Source organism: Temnothorax curvispinosus, unplaced genomic scaffold (genome assembly GCF_003070985.1).
Source record: "Temnothorax curvispinosus isolate PA1 unplaced genomic scaffold, ASM307098v1 QBEX01004871.1, whole genome shotgun sequence".
Lineage (NCBI taxonomy): Eukaryota > Metazoa > Arthropoda > Insecta > Hymenoptera > Formicidae > Temnothorax > Temnothorax curvispinosus.
The window spans coordinates 25756-43168 of NW_020214651.1; the positions used below are offsets into that span (position 1 = coordinate 25756).

General features: G+C 34.7%; 1 protein-coding gene across 2 annotated transcripts in view; it reads left to right on the plus strand.

Annotated features, from left to right (window-relative positions):
* The first annotated feature begins 4732 nt into the window (after positions 1 to 4732).
* LOC112454194 (protein kinase C, brain isozyme) overlaps positions 4733 to 17413 on the plus strand; it is a 30480-nt gene continuing 17799 nt past the window's right edge. Inside the window, exons 1-3 of one of the 2 annotated variants that reach the window (XM_025015440.1) lie at positions 4733 to 4760; positions 4857 to 4939; positions 12966 to 13077. In XM_025015440.1, the coding sequence (XP_024871208.1) occupies positions 13065 to 13077 (13 nt within the window). In that variant the 5' untranslated portion in view covers positions 4733 to 4760; positions 4857 to 4939; positions 12966 to 13064. The remainder of the gene's footprint in view (positions 4761 to 4856; positions 4940 to 12965; positions 13078 to 17413) is intronic. The other variant, XM_025015441.1, reaches the window with a different exon arrangement.

The window sequence follows — 17413 nt, forward strand, 5'->3', positions numbered from 1 at the left end:
CAAAAATCTAATCACGAAATATTTGATAAACCAAAACAAACGAAAAAGTTGTAACTACGTTCTTAGTTAGATTGGTGCACATAGTTTTTCGATTAAAAAAATACTTTTTCTAAAAACTAATCGCAAATAAATGCAAAAAACATGGAAATTTGATTCAAAAATTTACTTTTTGTCGTAATAATCTTTCACCTTTCACTACGGCAACGCGATTTCGACGTTGACTGTCAAATTTCTATGGATGACGTAGTTTTAGTGTTGCTATCAAATAAAAATAGTTTACAATTTTTTGTTAGATTTAGTTAGTTGAAATATGAGATGGCGCTTTCAAAACATGACTTTCTGATACCCATTCTCTCCTATATAACGTCCACAGAAATAAACTGCTTTTTAATTCATCAGGGAATGTATGTATATCCGAAAATATTTTGTAGATTCTTTCGGATTTGTATACTTTGTATATAAATTGCGTTTGATATTGAAACGACTACATTGCAAATCCAATTGTGTTATTTTTATATGCATAAACGTCTAAAAATAACACATTTGACTGAAAGCTTTTTTACATGTTGCCTTCATGTGTTAAATATCGTCATTCAACGCGTTTATTCGTATTAAATTAAAAGTTAATACGTTTAATCGTGTTAAATGACGTAATTTAAAACGACAAGAAATGTGTACAAAGAGCTTCAGCTAAAATAACACACTTGGATTTGCAGTGTATTAATTAGTTGATGATGAGATTTTAATAACACTATTAATCGAGTCTTAATACGTAATATTCGACGTCGCTAGATACAGCCGCGATGTACTTAATCCGTCTACACATAGAACTTCCCAAGCGAGAAATTGAACTCGAAGAGACCAGGTGACTAGCGCGTCTACTTGACACTGTAAATATTTACGCGCATTGTATAAGCGTGTGCCATAGGATCGTGCGTCGCTGTTGCAGAAAGTATGTACGGTATAACAGATTGTACTGAAGTTGATATTACGCGATCCGCGGTAAACCGTACATTACTTATCTCGCGCGCACATGATGTTTATGTCAAAAAACCACGCGATTACAATAAAATAGGGTAGACCGGGGACAAAAGTAACATTTTGAGTTTAAGATTTTATAACAGTTAAAATATAATATCTACGTAAAAAAGACCTGTACTTTTTTAGATGTAGAATTTATTTGACTACAAAATTTTCTTGTGCTGAATTCAGTAATGTAATGGAACGATTGTACCACATCATCTATAAACAAAATAATGGCTATTTAGTAAGTTTATGGTAATCAATCTTACGAATTTTCTATAAAAAATGCAACTTTAATGATAAAATAATTTGTTACATGACAATATCAGTATTTTTACATTATAGCAAACAAAAACAAATAATACTGTTTTCTCAACTGAAAGATTATTTATAATCATATATATTTAAAGGGTTAGGTTAAGTTGAAGTTGTCCCCGAGCAACGGGGACAATTGTAACGCTACAACTGTTCTCAGGCATTGATGTTACAATTGTCCCCTAATGATATTTTATGATTCGAAGTAAATTTTTTACATAAATATTTGGATGAAAGTCAATCGTATTATGCAAATCATCAACATAAATAATCACTAAAACATATAAAAATAAAACCTTATATCTTCGGCATAAAGAAAGAAAAATATTTCAGATTTTATGTACGTAAGAAAACTTACTTCAGGAAGGAAAAAAGTAACTTCTTCTCCTGCACACGTGCACGTTCCGCGAGGGGCGGCAATGAACTAAGGAACAAATGCCGCTCTATCTAGCGGATCTCGCCTCGCGGTCATACACACGTACCTTTTATAGTTTAAGAAATATTCACGATGTTACAACTGTACCCTGTTACTTTTGTCCCCTACTGTTGCAACAAATACTATAGGTAATAAAATGAAATTTTTGCAACGACCAACGACTTACTTAAATCCAACTAAACGATAATATTTGTATGCGATTGTATAGTCACACCGAAATTTATTGTAATAAGTCGGTTGTGAAAGAGAAAATAGAAAATGAGAACTTCAGAAAAAGAACGCCAAAAGTAAAACTTTGGAAAATCTAATCAAAAATTTTTTCGCGTTTATTTTGCGCAAATTAATATTTGCATAAGTATTAGGTATTATTTTGCACCATAAAAAATCTTATAAAGAAATCCTATATAGATTTTTGTACAGTATTACTAGCCTTGGCACAAAAGATATCGAAGTCTTTTCAAACATAAAAATGATTTCAGAGAATGTAGTGCCTACAAACCTTTTTCTTACTTTTGCCAATTATTTTTAATTATTATTTAATCCCCAAATAACTTGTTCTACTGTGTCCCGATAGGTTAAAATTGCAATCAGTAATTATGTATATCGAAGACGCGCGAGATCGACGAAGAAAATGGAATTTCGAACGAACGTCGAAGTGATCAGGGAGGAATTAGGGGACGTAAAGTGCCATTAAAATTGTTTCCCGCATGATGGGGTAACTGTTTTCGAGATTCGCAGGAAGTTTGAGTCCCTGTGATTGGTGATTCTCAAGAAAGAACTGTCTTACTTTAGCACCGCCGAGAAACCATGAAACTTGAAATAGCCTACCTCAAAAGACGGAGAAAGAGTCTTTGGAACGATAAAATCGCCATTTCAAGAATCCTTTCGCCGAAGTTTCGCCACGAGAGTTAATCGCTGGCTGTCATCATCCATAGGGGCTTCGTCCTGCGCCGACGTAGATTAGGGAATCCGTCGTATAGGACGGAGAAAATTGTTATTCGTAGACTCTCGCGAACCTTTCCGCGCCACTTATCTCTGCTTTATTGTCCATTCCAAACACTTCGACGCAGTGAATGCGCTATTAAATTTTAGAAGAGCTTAACTCTTATAATAATAAACGTATTTACGTGAAAGAATGCTTGGCGCTGATTAACGAGCCCGATGGTAGCGACAGAAATGGATTACTTACATAACCGCACGATGTGACTATTAATATATCCCAAAAGCTCGGTCGATTAAAATATTAAATTAATCGAAGGGTTCAACTGAAAAAGAAAAAGGCTGGAAAGAGACATATAAAAACTGCAAAGTATATTAATTACACAACGCTACCTTTTTCTCTTCGGATTTATTCAGGTTTATACATCAAAAGATAATTTTTTATCAGATATATATAAATTTTGTTCTTTAATGCTATAAAGTTTTAATTCCCTTTCGCTCTTTCTTTCTCTCTTATAATTCTTTTTTATCTCAAAATTTATTAAATTTACATTTTAAAAGAGTAAAATTTGTACAAATAACAATTATAATGTAAATAAATGGAAATGCCCTTTATATGGCCGGGCTGGATATTTGTGCCTAATAATATCTACTATTACAATAATATAATTACATTGATAATCAATTTAATAATACCGATGCTAATAAACATCTGTAGAATTATTACAAAAGAATAATTATAATATTCCTTTCACTCTGTTACTCTCTAGTGATATATTTAAATTGTCTCTATAATCCACGCGGAAATGATGTCCGTGTCTACGTTATTGTACTTTCCGGAAAAGGGGAGTTTCAGAATTGTCGCAGAATGCAAATATAATCTGTGACTAACTGGTACGTACTACTCATAATCTCATTGCACGAGCGACGCTATAAGTATCGCGTTACGCATTAGCAACCGCGCTTAATTCGAGGTACTTGGGTGACGTTGAAATTATTTTGGCAAAACCGACGATCACGCGAACACCTCCTCGGGATATAAATCGCTCATGCAATTACCGTTCCACCGAGAATTTGCGGAACGAAAATTACATTGTGCTTTATGACTGTGCCAAAATTCGTCTCATAATCATGAGTGTAGTATCCGTTTCACTTCAGTTTTTATTAGTACAGATTTGAGAGGCCACCACAAGTGTTTCTCTAATGGATTCTCTTATTATACGATAATTGACAATGTTACTCCTAAGATAACTTTTAAAAATTGTCGACGAATATCCTAGTTTATTCAATTTATCAGAGATACACAGTAAAAAATCGTGCGTCCAAATGTTAAAATTTTCTTGTGTTACCAAGATTTGACTATTATTTCAATGTAAAATTAACATACAACAGCTATGTTATTATTTTCGTAACATTTTCATGTGTTATATTAATGTCAACGTGATAACTTAACACTTTATGTATGTCATTTAGAAATTGAATATTATTTTGAGTCCTTTTAACATAATTATTTCAAAAAATCAACACGCCTTAAAGTTATTTTAACATAAACAAAAGTTAAAGTAAATCTTTAAATAATCGTAAAATTTGACATATAAAATAATCAAAATTTACTACAATCAAATGTTCAAAACAACATTTCTCTTAAGTTGAATTAACTATCGTTTATTCATATATGTTATATCGACATTTTTTACAAGTTATTTTTACATTATACTTAAAGTTAAAAGAACAAATATAAATGTAAAATATAGTGTCAATAAATTAACATTTCTAATTTGTCAACGAGTAACACACGATGAACGAGTTATTTTAACTCAAAATTTAGAGTGGACTTTCTGGGACATTTGAAAAATGTTACGATTAACATTTTATTTTTTACTGTGTATCTACAAAATTTTCGGACATATTTTTGGCTTACAGAAATATAGATTGTTTGTAGTTGCGCTTATGACACGCGATTGATTTTTTCATTTACACATCCGCTGACGAGTTTATCCCGTTTATTGTTGCAGGGGCTTCGGGAAACAGGGATATCAGTGCCAAGGTAAGAAGGTCAGACCGATCTCATCGGCTCTGCTATTTGCCCAAGGTACATCCTCGTGGAGGAAAACTAGGGACACATATTTCGCTTGTGTTTCAGTCTGTAGTTTCGTCGTTCACAAGCGATGTCACGAATACGTGACCTTCACGTGTCCGGGGGCCGACAAAGGAGCCGACTCGGACGTGAGTACCGATATTATATTTAACGCCGAATATCTCTTCTCTCTTCACAACCTTAAATTCTTAATACGCAGACTATCTCGCCTTTTCTTCCTTTTGTCCCCAGCCAAGGTTTCTTTCTCACGAGCTGTCGATGAATACGAACTTCCGCGAATTTCCATGTAGATCTCACTTGAAACATACTTGCTATAAAAATCCAGTCTTGATAGATTTGATAGATTTGATGAATGTAATAAGATGCGCTATACGGAATTTAATAACACCAATAAGTCATTTGTTAAATATGTTATAATTTTTCTGTTTTCTATTTTTTTTACTTTACTAATTTTGTTTTATGAAAAAAATTTTCTCTTATATGCGTATAATACTAACACATAAATGCGTTGAGTAAAGCGTCGAAAATTTAGATAGGATCTTATCTTCTTTAGTAATATAAAAAAATCTTTTAATTATATTTCTTCTATTTTTATATCATTCCGAAATTTTGAATGCTTATACCAGCACTGCCATTCAGTCTCTTAAATCACTTTTTGACAAATCTTTTTTTTTTACAAGTCACTAAAATATCATTGTCGTCCCCAAAATGGGTCATTATAGTTATCTTTTTTTTCCTGAGCTGACATAACATTTGTAAAACACAAGTATTTTATTTGTATTTTTGTCATCTCGTCTGATAACAATTACTGTTGCTCACTTGGTACTGCTTCGGGGTTTCAGAGTCTCAGCATTTGATTACTTAGAATTAGCACCGCTCATCGAATACACTATATCGCTATAACATCTATTATGTTGTCGGAAATAAAAGTGCAAAGATAAAAACAATTGCTAAACATACAATAAATGTTTGTGTTTGGCCTTTCCGCGACCAGCTCGGAGATATAGTTCACGGTCTGGACTGCTTCATCCAGTACCTACTCAAATCCTTTTGCTTTATCTAGGTAATAATATTTAAACTTTTATTTTATTTAGTTGAGTTTTTATTTTATTACATATAATAAAATGTATTATTAATTAAATAAAATTACAAAGATGTATACTTGTATTATATTGTTCAAACTTCAAACCCCTTTCCGTTTTTTCCTTATTATAAATTTTAAAACCATGCTATGAAAAGAATTTGTTACATTTTTGGCTATCCAAAGGTCTCTTGGAAAATAAGAGTAAATTTTTTTTGCTTAAATGGTCTTAATTACTCTAAAAATTTGATTAAAAATGTCACTTTTGATTACTATTTTAATGCCTAGAAGGTTACTTTTTATCACTTTTCAAAAAGCAGTCACTATTACACTTTTTCTGTCCGATGACTGGATGGCAGCGCTGCAATATTAATTCGTCTCCTTACACAAAAGCTGTTTCGATCAAGTTTTATGTTACTTTTGCACTAACGATGGTCCGAGGACGGGTCAAAACGTCAGAAGTATAACAAAAGTCTCTTTATACCAAAAATAGGTCACCGAAAGTAGCTTGAGGGTTGGTCAAGCTGGCCAGGAGAGTCAAATAACTGTTTGACACGTCAGCTTTTAAAGCCTCCTGGCCTCGAGTAGGCACATAGCTCATCATCGTGGCTCTTTGATTCTCAAAAAGTTGAGAGTGTTTCGTAAAAAAAGGAAAATGTTCACCGATACATCAACCATTAATATGTCATTTTAATAAAAGGACGTCACTAAAGATTCTTGGTCTGTGATAGATGATGATGTAAGATATTTCTTGCGTAAAATGTCGTAAGTCAAATTAGTGTCTCTTTTAAATAATTAAAAAAAAAATCAAAATCACATAACGACGTTTTATAATACCGATATCTTTATGAAATCTGTTACGATCTAGGTGTGGAAGTCGTTTATCATCATTTTCGAGTGTCATGAGAAATATGGCTGAAACGAGATTATTTGGTTATACGTGCTGCCGTTGATGTTAAGAACTTGTAATTGATAAAATTACTGATTTTCCTTGAAGTGGATTTAATATGAAACTTTTCATGGCGAAATTATGATAGGATGATAAATTATAATAATATAATCTGTGTGAAAAAGTAGAAATGATAAATCTTCGTTAAGAATGCTATATATATACGTTTATAAAGAAAATTATAGCGGATAATAAAACCGAAATGTTTCCTTCATATATTCTCTTTGTTTCTCTCATTGTCTATTGCTTTTCTTGATTCTTTACTTAGAATCAAAATTCCTATTTATAACAAAAAAGTTTACTAATTGAAAAAAGTAGTTAAAATTAGCGGAATTCAGATTCTTTTTATATATTGTAGCAACCCTTGAACTACATTCGAGCGCGCGACAGTAATAAAATAAAGAAAAAAGGAATGCGTGTACATGACGGTGGAATTTTCATTACATTAGTTCGAACCGCAAAAGAGAGTCAAGTTCCGTGTGTGAACGTGGGAGAATGAGGTACGTGACGGCGTTTTACAAGCGTAGCGTTCAACTGAGCGTGCACTAATTGGCTGCTGCTGCACGGCTGCTGCTAAACGCGTGTGAAACGTCGTCCGCTGTCCCATCGTCGTAAGGTGCTAAAGGGTTGGGGAAGAGCGGCAGCACATATAATCAATATCGAGGTCATTTTCGAAGGCTACGATAAATCGCGTGCCGCCGTCACCTTGTAAATGGATAATAATAACGTATACGTAGCGCGCGTCAGTAATTCGTTCGGTCAATCTGCCCGTAAGAAGATAGCCTTTACTTAACCTGACACGCATTAGCAGAAGCGGATTAATTAGGCTGCAAATACCTACACTTAGTAGCACCTTTTGGAAATTGCACACATTCGCATCGTCATTTGCAAGAAGTCTAGAGAAATTTTGCCTTGTTACAGATGATAGCGTACTTATTTAAAACTTATTAATGAAAGCGATAAGAGAATTGATTGGTCTATAAAATTATGAAGACAGCCCGTCCTCGGAATTATGATAATTCGTACATGACAAGTCGCACAGAAATATAAAATTATTTTATTGAGATATAGTATATTTTTGTTGATGCCAATATGGGGTACAACAAAAAGTTATGAATTTAACAATTCTAAGAACGCATGTTTTTAATTAGATGATTTACTGCAGACAAATTTTTTTCTTTGTTACATTTTATTTACTTTTGTTTGCCATATTTGAATTAAGTTAATGCACAGAAAGAACAGAGATCTAAAAATATTTTGTTGGACCATTAAAATAATTATGTAGAACACTCAAACTGATTGCTAAAATGTCAAAATTTTTTACAGCATTATCATCATTCTTCAGCGATCTATTATAATTATTTTGATGGTGCAACAAAATTATTTTTAGATCTGTATCTAGCTAAATCTTTAGATACTTCAGTAAAACCTTTTTTTTTGTGTAGTGACTATTATTAAACATCTTAGCGTCTTTACTTGTTAATAAAAAGAGAATGATTAGCTTGTTACAACTTATGCCTCGGAATAAAAGTTCCAGCGTCAAAGGGATAAAAACTTCAAGGTACGGATATTATTGCGCTGTCCGGTGCGCTAACTCTGAATTTTTCCACTGTTGAGATACGGAAGACAATATTCCCGTGAGAATGCAATGAAATTTATCGCAAAACACCGGGCGGCCGTTGTATCTTTTTTATCTTTCGACTGACAGGACTTAGCGTCGCTTAAAAGGGCAACGAGTTACCGAGGTCGGAACGCCGAGAGATAAGAGGATAATGAGATAAGAAGATCCTTGGCTGGGGTAAAAGGAAAGAAACGAGGAGAGAAACAACTATACCCGGGGGTTAAAAGCTGTATATGTTCTTCTTTCATATTTGTCTCGCACCGCGCTCACCGCCTATTGGCCTAAGCGTCCTTTTTGCGCTTCGTTTAACCACGCTTGTAACTACGTCCGCGCAACGATTAATTTATCGAAGCGAACAATTACATCGGAGATATCGTTCCCGATGTAACTCGTCCGGGAGGGCAAAGCGTTTCCGGCTCGAAACAATTTCCCCTTTATGAAAACAAAGTTACTTCCTCTCTATCGTTCAACAACTTGGAAATTTAATAAAACTTCCCCGGTGATAAAATTGTATACTTTCCTGCTTTCATCGAGTAATGAATACGAGTAACGTGGGATATGTCGCATCCTCAGCTCAAGTTCAACCTTGACGCCTAGTTATTTTAGCTCTAAAAAAGTTTCAACCAAAGTTTCAAGCGACACGATAATATTGATATTAGGAAAAAAGTTCACTGTGTCTGTTAACATAGGGTTAAGTACATCCCACGTTTCTCTGCTACAGTCGAGAACGTCGACCCGGGACGATATCTGGATGTTGCGATGTTCACGCCAGACAATCGCAAAGTTTTTAAGGATGGTACAGAGGAAGACTTCGATATTCGAGCCGCGAACGTTTTCCCCTTGTCGCGCCGGGAATAAGTTTTTACTTATCTTTGGAAATTTCCGATGAACTAATCGAGAGTCCCCGCTGTCTCCCTTTGATTCTCGGCGCTGACTTCTTGTTCTACCTTCCTTTTATGCTTCTGCGCTTCAAAGGTAATCCTTTCCGCGCCTATTCATTCCGCGCGAATATCGGCGATCATGGATTTCCCCGTATATAAGGCGCATAATGCATTTTCATTGTTGGATACAAACTGCGACAGAGAAGAAAAAGCTCGCGTATGTGAGCGAGCGTAGATAGCTTCGTTTTCTTTATCCTTCTTGTGTACGGAAAATCGCGTAGTTAACATACGTCGGAATATAATTCGCGAGATATTCTTGCAATATATATCATCAGTGTCATTAAATAATTTGGTGCACTAATGCATTCGCGACATGTGATATTACCTTGCGAAAATCTATCTGGCACATATTTGAACTGAACCATTTATAAACCGAATTTTCATCCAGGAGAAAGAGATCTTAATTCTTTATGAGTTATCTTTATATGATAGATAGTTCAGGAATTTTTTAATAATACTTGGATGAAGCAATTTCGAAATTTTAACAATACCGAAAAGATTAATATTGTTTTGCCGTATAAAAACATCTTGTGTAATATGACATTAAACTATCTGTAATTTTTATTTATCAAATGTCAACCATTTTCACATTGTGAGATTACATGAAAAATATATTATCAGAGTTACATAGGAAATGAAGATATTTATCTCAATTATATGTAACTTTACGACTTATAATTTGTTTTTTGGTCTGCTTATTACTTTTCTTGAAAAAGAAAATAAGAATAAGCGGTTTGTGAGCGTAGATTTTATTTAATAGTAAATTTCATTTAATTAGGGCGGCATCTCTTTAAGTGATTATAATGCAAACGCGTCGTATAGCTATCACGGTTGACGATTCACGGTTTCTCAGCTTCCGCTCTGCTTCCGCCGACTGAAAACGGACGACATTGCTCTTCGTTTGACGATGCTTTAGCTGGACAGCTACGTGATTTCTAGCAAGGTGGTTACGGATAATGAGCTACCGTGGAACGCGGACTAATTGAGTTTACGTCTCGACCGGCGAAATTTCTCGCCTGGCGAAACGGAGGCACCCGTTTCCGCGATGACCAGAAGCACCGGAAGGCTTAATGCACCGGTTGCATGCCGGATTCACGACAACCGCTAAACCCCACGAAACTTCCTGCAAGCTTGTTTCGATTTCCGCTACCCTACCCTCGAACGTTATCTAGGAAGCAGCGGCAGTAGCCGGCTTCGGGAACGCCGCGCCGGCTGCGGCCTGCTATTTAATCCTATTTGGACTTAAGACCGCGCGGTTATGTAACTTTGTATCGTAACTTTGTATCGTAACTTTGAAAAACATTATCGATAATTTGAATTAGGGGAGATTAGGGCTAGTTGTTATACACGCACGTTGTTACATTTAATATATTTCTAGAATAAAAGATGATACTACATGAAGAATATGATATTGTCTCAAAAACGTTAGTAATTCAGTGATCATTTTTGGAATGCGTAATATATTTTTCAAGATAAGTAATATTTATCATTTTTTAAAAGTAGAATAAATAAAATATATTATCTGTAATATTTCTAAATTTATCCGTTATATGTTGCAGTTTATTTTAATAACATAAGATTTTATTGTCAATTATATAATTTTAATTTCAAAATATGGCAGAGCGGGGCTAATTGCGACAGCTAATTGTAAGCCATTACAGTTTCTTAGTTGCGAAGAAAGGTTCATTACATTTATATTTATTATATCTCATATTTCTAATCGATGTACAGAATTTAAATACAGATTATTTTTTCAGTCTTTTTTGTATAATTTTGTAAATTAATGTTTTTATTTTGTTAAAATAATGAAGAATTAAGAAATTGATTACATTTATCTTTATTATATATAATATTTATGATATGTGTATAAATATGTATTTCCATTATTTGAGAGTTTAAAAAAATGTTTTTTCAATCCATTAGTTAAAGTATTCCTCTGCACAGTTTTCTTGATTTTTTTTATCTTTACGTCATCTATTTGGAAGAACTTACAACTTTTATAACTTACTCCATGAACTTTAAATTAAAAGAATATTTATAATATAGTATAAATATACAGCTTTTGATAAATCTCTTTGCATTATTTATTCGATTTGTAGATTAGCTAGAATCATCAATAAAACAAAATTATTAATAAAAAAGTGTAACAATTAGCTACAGTCTCCTCTACTATCGGCCTCACGAGCGTGACTGTTAACGTAAGAACGATAACTAACGGGAATAAGTCAAAGAAACATGTTCAATCACTAAACTTTAAAGAGTTTGCAGACATGTTACGACGTTTCTAAAGTAACACTTCGTTTCCAGGCAAGAATAAACTAAATTAGAAAACTTTTCTTATGGGAAAATTTTTAAAGCTGGAGGAAGTTTAACAGACTTCGAAAGACTAATCTTTTCATTTGAAGTACGACGCTCCATTTCACTAAAATTTATTTTAACATAGTTACAACTTACTTAATCTTACAATTTTGAAGAACATTTTTTAATTTTAAATCGGCTTAAACATTTCTACAGCAACAGATGCATAAGCACTGAACTTAATCATTAAAAGTTAAACATTGAGTATTACGACAAAATGGATTCATGGAATGCAATTATAGAAAATACATACATATGTATGGCTTTCGTCACGATTAATATTTTATTTACATTAAAAATTAACAAACTTACTTAACATTTTGACTGCTATGTCGTAATGTCACCCATATTTTACGGATGACGCATGAATTTCTGCAACGGCTTCATCACTTATTTGTAAATGGTTTTATTTATACAGTTAAAAATGATTTTACTAAGTATTTAACATATTTAAACAACAATATAATTTAGGTATTAAGGCATTATAAAAATAATCAAGTATGAAAATAATATATTACATTTATTAAAAACAAAATTCATTTTTCAATTTTTCTTATATCTGTTTTAATCACAAAAAGATCTATTATTTCGATTTTTGAGTGAGTTTCATTTATTTTATTTGAAATTATATTAATAAATATATACTGCATATATATTTTATATTTATTTTTTTAAATAGTTTACTTTGTAATCTAATTCTGCATATTTTATATAAACAACGTATTCTTAACTTTAGGTCTCCCAGAGATCAATGCCGAAATTAGCTTGGCAATCAAAGTGTTAACTAGTTTTGGTGAAAATTATTATAGATATTCAACCAAATAATTGATAAATAAGTGAAGAAAATTCTTTCAAATATATCGAGTTTTTCAAATAGATTCGAGGTAAAAATTAATCTTTTCGGAAGTTAGACCAGTACGTGTTCAATCTCGCTCGAAGTAGCCATCCTAGGATTCAGTAAGCCAATTTCAGACATTTTTTATTGGGCATTATTTTTAATTTCACTAAATCAGATGATAGTTATTCGACTTTAAACCATCGCATTGCGCTTAAATTAATTGGGAAATCCAACGATCTACGGCCGATTTATTCCTGCCATTATCACTAAGTCTCTACGATCACAATTTCCTTCCTCCTCGTCATCATCATCATCAAATCCGAGAGTCTGCGTGTGTGTGCACGGTGTAATGGTGTAATAACGCAGGACACGCGGACGAAGCATCAATTCAAGCAACACACCTACAACAGCCCCACCTTCTGTGACCACTGCGGTAGTCTTCTCTATGGTGTCATCCACCAGGGCATGAAGTGCCAAGGTATCATATGACAAGTGAAAAAGAAAACGAAACCAACGTAAAGTCAAACGATACGCACAACAGATTCAAACATGCACTCCACTCAGAGATACAATTCTCCCAGAGACACAGTCATCCAACGAGGATAAGGGTCCATGCACAATGAGAGGAACAAGGAACAAGGAATTAAACAGAGAATTTATAGTCGCATCTTATTTCAAAAGACCGTGTCTTGAAATAAGATGCGACTATGAATTATCTCTATGTCTAAATCCTTGTTCCTTATTCCTCTCATTGTGCATGGGTCCTAACACGCACATACATATACACATACATATACGTATAAACATATATACATATACACGATGTACAGTACACTAGTAACACATTTTTCTTTTTCTTTCTGTTTTCTTGGCCCAGCGTGGTGTTGCTTTGTCTTCGTATTGTACTCCTGTATAGTGTTTCTTGGTTTATTTCTTGCTCTCTCTCTCTCTCTTTCTCTCTCCTCTCTGTAAATAATACTCGTTGTAAATATTGTACAGAAGTTCTACGCTGTATCTTCGCCTGCCGTTCGCAGGTGGACGCTAGAAATCCGTTTAATCGCGTTAACAACGATCGCGGATGAACGCCGCAGCGGACGATTGACTTCCCCCCGTTCGCTCGCGTTCCAACGTATCTGCTAATGCGATTAGCGGCGCTTTTAATTATGTATACGGTATACATCCTCCGACGTGGATTTTGCACTGATATTGTACATACTCTGTTAGGTGGCTTTTGTGCGCATTAACTGCGTCTCTCTCTGTCAGCAGAAACATGATTCACAGCTGCGTATGTGTGTGTGCGCGCGCGCGCGTGTGATGTGCCATGTGTGGATTATTACGTATTAACTTGCATAACAATTATGCGCTGTGATGTTACAGTGAATGTACACTGTCTTGCGGCAAGAAAGGGCAAGGAGAGAAGGAGAGAGAACTCGCGCGCCAATGCAGTTACAAAATATACGTGAAATCTAGCGAGAAGGCAGGAAAAGGCGGCAAACGGGAAGAGCGAAGGGCACACCAAGGGAAGTGTGACCGAGTTTCTAATGTCTCGCGTTTCTCACTTTCGTTCTCTTCTTGCCCTTTGGCAGGGAGTGCATTACCAAACCTTTTACGTATCCTCCTTTTGTTGCTGCCCTCGAATATCGCGCGCGTATAAAATGACCCTTTGTCCTTAATACGTCCTGGTTTTGGCTCACACTTATTCGAGACGTATATATTCACATTTGCGCTCGGCTCGGAAAGTTAGCGCTTCAAAAGAATGCTTTTCGTCGATAATTGGATGAACTCGCCTTTGAGTTTTATTTAAGCCGGTAGATTAGACGTTCTGGACGACGTGAAAGAAAAGGAAAAAAGAAGATCGTTTTGACAATTAGTCCGCGAGCCGATCCACATCGAGGGCGCATTTGGTCATCGATGTCGAGCGCGAGTTATACATATATGTATATGTATTTTTCCTTCTATAAAATTTCCCCTCCCCCATCGAAGTTGTAAATAACACTTGTACAGTTATAAGGTGGAAGAGAGAGATTATCCGACAAGGGACTGTCGGTTTGCCGACCAAGTTTGCATCTATAAATAATATTTGTTCAATCGTTGTGTGATTTGTTCATGAGCTGTATAAATGTGTGCGTGTCTGTGTCTGCGCGCGTGGCCGTACGTGTGTGCATGATGGTTGATATAAAACTCTACATGTGCCTAAGAAGGAAGATGGCTAGAAGCTAAATTTTACAAGTAGTTTACAATTGTTTAAATATACTGAACCGATATAACGTTTATGAAAAAAATTAGCAAAGTTATATTCCAAAGAACACAGACAGTATTTTTATGCAAATTATTACCTAAACGTTATCGGAAATAATATTGCAAATATATGTTAAGGTTTCTTAAATGTATCTATAAAGCGTGCTTCTATTCATTTGCTTTCCTTTCCCGTATTTTTCTTAGGCGCATGTAGATCGATGATCTTCTTACCATTTTGTGTCTTTTTCACTGTCACGAGTTTCCGCCGTTGCACCGTAACTGCACAAAAGTCGTGCACTTTTCCGCTGTATTTTCTTGGTGTGATTTTCGCTGTATATCTTCTCGATGTGATTCTTCCATGTATTTCCACAAGTTGTTGACGTCACTCTTCGTTTATCTATTTTTTTTCCTATCTAACTCTCTTTGTACATTTGTCCTAAAACTGTTTCTCGTGTATTTCACAATTTGTTTACGTTTATGCTCTTTGAAGCACCTTGTTTCTTTGACAGTTCGCAATTTTCTTGATGTGTCTTAATTCGACCCAGTGAATTATCGATTTCTCCATATTATCCACGATTTATCAGCAGTTTAATTTCGGCCTCGTCGTTGTTCGTCGTCACGATCGCTCGTTCGCAACAGAAGTTCGCCACAACGATTTTTCAGGTCCGGCTATTCTCTCGAGAGAATTTCGCAAGTCTGAAGCGATATTTTCTCTTCGCACTAAAAAATATAAGATGACAAATTGACGTGGTAGAATCTTTCATAATTTTAACTTATAATTAATCAATTAATTCTTTGATCGAGAACCATTTTGCTTAACGACCCTTCTATACGTTCTATGAAAGAGATTTAAAAGCGATAAGATTTATCGACGAATTTAAAATGGAGGAGCCATATTATATTGTTCAATAAGTTTTCACTTCCATGTTGGAAGGTAGCTGTTTGTTATCACGCAATTTGCTAATCTGTCAATTGAATTTATGATTTTGAAATTAAGTGCACATATATATACTATGATTTAAAACGATAAAAGACATACGTAATATGTAAGATTGAACGTTCTCGATGTACACGAATGAATAAATGAAGAGGATATCTCATATCGCTAGCTTTTCCCTTATAGATTATCACACGTGATTCGCTTTTATGCTCCTTTAGCACGTTTATCATTTCTTCGTCGTGTTGAGCAAAGCCGTCGCGTTCCGCTAATCTTTTCGCGGCGATCAGCGGCACGCGAGCCGCAATTTTGCACGCCGTCGATGCAAGCGATAAAAGGCAGCACGATTAATCTGGTCCTTAAGAGGCGTGAGCTTAAAGGGGCGTCTTTCGCGACAGTAATTATCCGATTAAGTACGTTTAGCATGAACGTGACGATTCGCGCATTTGCTCGCTTAATCATTGATTTAACAATTCGCCGCATGAAAATGAGACGAAAGAGGAAATAGATGCAGAAAAAGGTGGATTGGCACAGTTCCAAGATATAGTATATGGGCATATCGTGCCTAATTTCTTCATTCCTGGTTTACCAGATCCCTTCGTTCTTAGCTTACATTCCGTTCGCATTGTCGCTCTTATTGTCGTCAGCGAGAGAAAGATAAGAACAATGGTTTTCCTGTAAATTTTTTAAGCGTACCCACGTTTCATATTTTCGTGGTCGGGATTTTATAGATTGCTGAAAATGCTCTGTAAATGGATTCTTTATAATAATCATAATCATTTCTGTTGTGAGAATCTTGACATTGTTCCAATCAGTATTATGGATCAAGTTTTTGCATCAATTTTAAATAATTTTTACCGTAATAAGAAATTGATATTTAACACAAGTAAGTATTTTTATGTTTTTACGTAAATGATGCATCTTAAAGGAAGGGTAGTGACGTCTGTCGTATTTTTATCAAACCCGCATAATAAATTACCTATAAATAAATATAAAAAATAAGTTTGTGTAAACATGAAAATATTTATGAACAAATGTAAAAGGATGTAATAAAAATAGAATTCATTATCTTTGGCGTTGTACGTTGCACAGAATTCTATTTACCTTCTATTTGAAAAAAAGACACTATTCGTGCAACTTTAAACGGAAGAGATCAAGTAAGGAGCGCAAAACTTCTTAATGAAGTTAGAAAACAGTTATGGTGTACGCTGCTTCCGCTTGTAATCTAATTTTGAGGTCTATAATTTTTTTAACGCTAGGAACACACTGTGTACTTTTACTTTGTTCAGTTGCATTTTCATCTCACACTGATTTCATTGTTCATTGAGATATTTCATTTGAGCACACGGTTTTATCACGTAGCATGACAAAAATAATACGAATTATATAAATTCTGTAAAGCTCCTACGTGCTTCTCTCGCCGATGATTTAATTTCCCAACTAGATTATGATTAAGGGTGGCAAGCAAAGAGAGAGTGAAGTTCTGACGAAGATACCCCAGGTGCATTTAGGCAATATTCGCGTTGGATGGATTCGTAAGGCCGTGACAAAGGTCTAGTCTTTTACGGGAAATGCCGGTAAAGGATTTTCTCGAAAGACGAGCTGACGCTCGGCACGTGAAGAGGAGGGGAAGAAGAAG